Source organism: Xyrauchen texanus, chromosome 4 (genome assembly GCF_025860055.1).
Source record: "Xyrauchen texanus isolate HMW12.3.18 chromosome 4, RBS_HiC_50CHRs, whole genome shotgun sequence".
Lineage (NCBI taxonomy): Eukaryota > Metazoa > Chordata > Actinopteri > Cypriniformes > Catostomidae > Xyrauchen > Xyrauchen texanus.
Window position 1 is genome coordinate 47,364,292 of NC_068279.1, and position 6,000 is coordinate 47,370,291.

The 6,000-nt window shown below is 36.4% G+C and overlaps 1 protein-coding gene across 1 annotated transcript in view; it reads left to right on the forward strand.

Moving 5' to 3' along the window:
- LOC127638075 (neuronal migration protein doublecortin-like) overlaps positions 1–5,047 on the forward strand; it is a 98,512-nt gene extending 93,465 nt beyond the window's left edge. Inside the window, exon 7 of the mRNA XM_052119417.1 lies at positions 1,727–5,047. Coding sequence (XP_051975377.1) covers positions 1,727–1,783 — 57 coding nt within the window. The 3' untranslated portion in view covers positions 1,784–5,047. The remainder of the gene's footprint in view (positions 1–1,726) is intronic.
- The last annotated feature ends 953 nt before the right edge of the window (positions 5,048–6,000 follow it).

Consider the following 6,000-nt stretch of genomic DNA (forward strand, 5'->3'; position numbering starts at 1 on the left):
CTCTTGCACTCTCACCTTCTTCTTGTCTCTCTTTTGGGCATGTTCGGAATGGCATACTACCATGCTACTTGTACTATTTTTGCAGTATGCCTACTGTGCACATTTTGGCCCAGTCCAATATGGCACCCTAAGCCCTTGCAGTCCTCATTAAGGTCCACAGTTTGGTGACTGACTTTTGGTGAGATGAAGGTCTGCTGTGAATCTCAGCTGAAGTGCACATCGTGGGCATACAGAGGCCTGCCACAAGGAGGACGAAGATGAGCGCACATTTAAAACCTAAAGGCTTGGTCACATTAACCCTTGCATTGTGAAATCCTACAGGAAAAGAACCCACATAAAAACCCACATTACTACTTACCAAGCTCTTTTTACTTTGGGGTGTGAAGTTCAACGGTACAATGATTTGCTCGTCCACTGTGAATATTCAGTGTAGCTATGTACAAAGTACTGCCCACGCAGAAGTAACTGCAAAAAATGAAACTTTCTATCAGTCAACACTGCAAATGTGAGTGCCATAGTTCACCGAACTTGAACCCCACTTGGAATTCAAGAAGGGAAATTTAATTGCAACTAAAAGCCAAGCAATTATCATTGTGGAACGGTTAAAGTTTCTTTTTCCATTGTGTTGCTGTGAAATCAGGATTAGGATGGACTGACTGGGCAAGTTACCAATCATGAGTTGCCTAAATGCACTAAAGCCATTCCATCAGCACGGTTCTTTGTTTGGAGTTCGTTTAGCTAACCATGCTGAAAAATGCGTGTTCAAATGGAAACGCTACTAGAACGTTACTTACGTACTCAGAGTCATTTGGCCTGATGGTGAAAAGCGCCTAAAGGCCCCTGAACACTATAGTGTATACCTACGAAATTGAAGAACGGATGGGTGTGATGTCATTTAGAACAAAGTCTGACCAAAATGAAGGTGTTTTTGAGTTTGTTTTGGTGGTTTGTAACAGCTCGCAAGTGCAAACTTTCAGGAAAACTTCATACCAGCTGGTAAACACCTACTTTGGAGCTCCACCTAATTTGAGGCCGACAGCGAATTCACATTCAGTCAGTTAAGATCAGTCAACATGAACACAGCAGCGTGTAGAGTTATTAGCGAGCTGGTGCAAACTAATCTACATCTGGATGATCCATCTGGTATCTGGTAGATACATTTTTACACATTAACACTCTTTATACGTCCATCTTTGCAGTAGTATCATTATCATCATTAATTACAAGAACACAGTCTAATCGGCTGCACATACAGAATTTAAACAAGACAAATTACATATTATTAACTGCATATTTATTACTTTAAATCATTGGATAGTTAAAACAGCTGCTCATAGAATGAAGCATTATTGATAACACATTTTAATGTCAAAATGGTTGATGCTTTAAATGCAGTCTAGAGCATCCTCATATTTCAGTGTACCTCTAAACGCTTCCCCCAGCAGTGTGGCGGGTGTCTGAATGCTCTCAAACAGTATGTCGTCGCTCAGCTGTTTGAAACTTCTTTTTGGCTCTGAGTGAAGAACATAAGCACTTCGCCATAAGTGTGCCGAGGCCTTTACTATTCCATTATGAACAAAGCCACACTTTGAACACTATCTTTCCTACCTGTCTGTCTCACGAAACAAGAACATTAATCAAATTGTATTCAAATAGTGCTTCACAAACTTAATGGTTTGGAAATTATGGAAACCTCCTCATTTTAGCCTGTTTCTGTTTCCTGTAGGAGCTCTACTTGCCTCTGTCTCTGGAAGATGATGACTCACAGGGAGAGTCTATGTAGACTCTTTCCACTCTGTCCTTCAATCAGCTTGATATCACGTCACAGAGGTATCTCTGATGCTCTCGGTCTTGGAAACATCAACATCGCCGCCCCAACGGCCAGGGTGACTGCACGCATCCCTTTGCAGCATTTAGACCGTGATGCTTTGCAGTGATGGTCAGCGCACTATTTGCTGCTTGTGAATTTGTTGCATCCATTTTCCATGTTTTTCCCTGTTTTTTGATAATAGATTTGTAGTGACTGATGAAAATGCTAAGTATATGCGGGGCATATGCAGCAGTTTACACTTGTATTTTGACAACATACAGCCAAATTTGTACTTGTGGTATACTGTTGAACTTCATTTTATATATGAGACATTTTAGGAAAGCTTAACCTTTAAGATGCAGATTAGATCTTTCAACATCCAAACATTTTTTAATTCATAATTTAGAATTTTTCATATTGACTTTTTAAAAAAGGCTTGGTCTTGTGAATTCCAAGCAGCAAATAGTTGTTTTTACAAGGGTGTAATAGTCTGACTTGAACAAAATAATAATAAATAAAAAAAATAGAAAAAAGTAAGAAAAAGAATTTAAAAAAAAAGACTCGTTGCAGCATTAATACTTTTTATTAATCTCTTTTTTATTAAGACCCCCCCCCACCCCTCTCTCTTTCTCTCTTACTCTCTCTATCTTTTTCTCTCTCTTTCTGTGCAATGGTTTATTGTGTATCAGTATTTTAAAAGCCCAAAGCAGTTGAATTAGTGTTTCTAGGCTACAATTGTTACATATTGCACCTTTAAATATGAAATGATGCGTCCCGTATCGAATCTACACGGGACATTATTTGTTCCGTAGGCTGGTCAGATGGCATCATGGCGAAACTGGCCCAGATCGTTAATTTAACAATGATATAAGTTGGAATTTTTTCCAATTTATATCAATGTAATTTTATATCAACTTACGTAAGGAGTTGTCTGAAAAGTCTACATTTTGTGCTAAAACTCAGAATACAGGGTCAATTTTTTCAACACCCCTATGGCTTACGGAGTTGGCATAAGCCATAAAATCACGTCATTTTTCTTTCAATCACATAAAGGTCTAAAATGTAAAAAAAAAAATAAAAAAAAAAACTGCACTAAGATTTATTTTCTAGTTGAAAATTGATTAAAGTTGGTTAAAGGGAAAGTTCATCCACAAATTACAATTCTGTCATCATGTACTCACTCTCATGTCATTCCAAACCCATGTGACTTCCATGGAACTCAAAAGGAGATGGTTTTGCAGAAAGTTCACATTGTTCTTTGCCATACAATTAAAGTGAATGGGGGCTGGGGTTGTCATGCTCCAAAAATGATGACAAAAGGTAAATAAAAGGATTGTAAATGTACTAGCACTATACTCAAAGTCTTCTGAAGCCATAAAATAGCTTTTTGTGGAGCATACTAAAATTCTCTCAGCACTTTCTTCTGCAGATAAAAATTTCAGATTTGTAGAAGAATATTTCAGCTCTGTAGGTCCATACAATAAAAGTAAATGGTGATCAGAACTTTGATTCTCCAAAAATCACATAAAGGCAGCATAAAAGTAATCCATAAGACTCCAGTGTTTAAATCCATGTCTTCTGAAGTGATATGATCGGTGTGGGTGAGAAACAGATCAATGTTTAACACCTTTTTCCTATAAATCTCCACCTTTGACCAGCCCTGACCAATAGGTGGCGATATGCACAAAGAATGTGAATCACCAAAAAAAGAAGAATGTAGAAGTGAAAGTAAAATTAAAAGTAAAAGTAGAGATTTGTAGTAAAAAACTAAAATGTCTGAAAAAGATCTGTTTCTCACCCACACATATTATATTGTTTCAGAAGACATGGATTTATCTAATAGAGTTGTTTGAATTACTTTAATGCTGCCTTTATGTGATTTTTGGAAAATTAAAATTCTGGCCAGCATTCACTTTCACTGTATGGACCTACAGAGCTGAAACATTCTTCTAAACATTTATTTTTCATTTATTTTCTGTAGAAAATATAAAGTCATCCACAGCTGTGATGACAGCATTTTCATTTTTGGGTGAACTATCCCTTTAAGTCATTATTAACTGAAAATCTTCCCTATTGCTGTACCTCTTAAATCTCATTTGCACTTGCTTGCATCCAAATATGAATGGCCAATTTTTTACATCAGTGGCATCGCATGTTATTGGTTCTTGCATATTTCAAAACTGATCCCATTTTGGATGAACTCTCCCTTTAAGTTTGAAAATGTCATGTAAGGCACAGTGTGCTTTTTCAGAAAGCCAAAGGTATGTTGCATAGAGGGAGGCTGAAAACTGAAATGTTCTCCTTCCCATCAGTGGTGTGTATATGGCAATGTTTTACTCAAAGCTCTAATCAAACATTTTAGATAACCAGATTCAATGTACTACATTATGATCATGGAGTTCCTTTGTCAATATATGGTAGCAAAATGCAGTCATTTCTCTATTACACTCCCAGAGAGCACTGTGATGTTATTGTGATATCTGTTGATCATCTCTGTGACAGACATGAAACAAAAACCCAACAAAACTGCAAACCCTGACTAATCTTTTTACCATTTTTCTCTCGTTTTCATCTGAATACTCTAGAACTGTAAATAATGATTTTACACCTTCCATGGTGCCTTTTTTAAACCATCCTTGTCCTTAAAAAAAAAAAAAAGAAATAAACAAACAAAGTGAACACTCATCTGTCAAATGTTGAACTACTTTTAAACCTTGCTCTCTTTTTTCATTGTTTAAAATAAAGTGGGGATCAAACAACAACTATAACAAACTGTAATCTGTTACTGCTAATTTGGAACACTGTTTTTAGTACTTTACCAGGGTAACTCTTCCGACATGGTGCAGATGCTCTCTATGCTCCTGTAGTGCTGTATGTAAATACATCTTTTTGAGCTTGGTAACATAAAAAAAGAAAAAAATCAGACTTCCATGATGATCATGTACTTTCTGCTGTATCATTGTGACTTGTATTGGTGATGTCATTCTGTGTACTAAACTTCTCTCTTTACTATTAAAATGAGATGCTATTCAACAGCCTGCTGTGACTGTCATAATACCCGTGATAGGTTTTGTAGTTGATAATTTGTTTGTTTGATTTTTCAGACATTTTGCTTCATCAATGAACCCAAAGCATCATGAACCCACTGTCTTTTCACATTATTTACATACATGGCTTCATTTTAACTGCTGATATATCTATATTTAAAAGAATATTCCAGGTTCAATAAAATTTAACCTTGCCTGTGCTGTTAATTATGAATTTTGGACTCATCCCTCCATTTATAAAAAAAACAATATTACAGTCAGGGGCACAGCAATGGGGGTGTGTGGGTGGTTATGGAAGGTAAGGAGAATTGTAAGGGCCCTAGGCAGACAGGAGGCCCAGCAGAACCCCCAAGTCTTTTCCTGCATGATTTTTTAATAAATTACCACTTTGCACTGGTTGGCTAAAATGAAGACTTTTAATAATAAAAGATGGTCTAGTGTGTGTGTGTGTGTATGTGACCCCCCCCTCCAAGAAGTTCAGTGGTTTATTCCAAAAGCATTTTTTCAGCTAAGTTTTTTGGATCCTGTGGTGCAATTTTCAACTTTGAAGCGATATTGAGAATATCAAACATCTCATAATGCCTGACAGTCCAGATCCTTTAAGTTATTTTAATGAACTTTTCAAATGTAACTTTGTTTTTAGTGTCTCTTATTAAATCTGCAATCATGATGATGTTCGTTTTTATAAATTATCATTTTTATTAATGTTTTTTTTGTTTACAGGTTGCGATAGGGGGCCTAGACTGCAAAATTGTCAGGGGGCTCAAAAATCCTAACAGCACCCATTTACAAAAATACAACAGTACTACGCAATGGAAGTCTATGGGCCAAGGCATTGCACCAAATAAATATACAGTTTCAAACGTGTAGCCACAAGACTGTTAACATTAGACTAGTGTAATAAAATCACTTACTACACTTGTTTGTGGAAAGTTATATCCAATCTTGCAAACTTGTCTCATCAAAACCTGTTACTACACCTACATTTTAGCAAAATAATTTTTACGTGGTTTGTTGCATGTATCAGCAATTTCCTGGTGAAGGGAACATTAGAGGTGTTACAACAACAAATACTTTTATTCCCTTTTACTCAAATCAGGAGTAAACAGCAGATTATCAGTTCATGAACTCTTCCTTTTCACT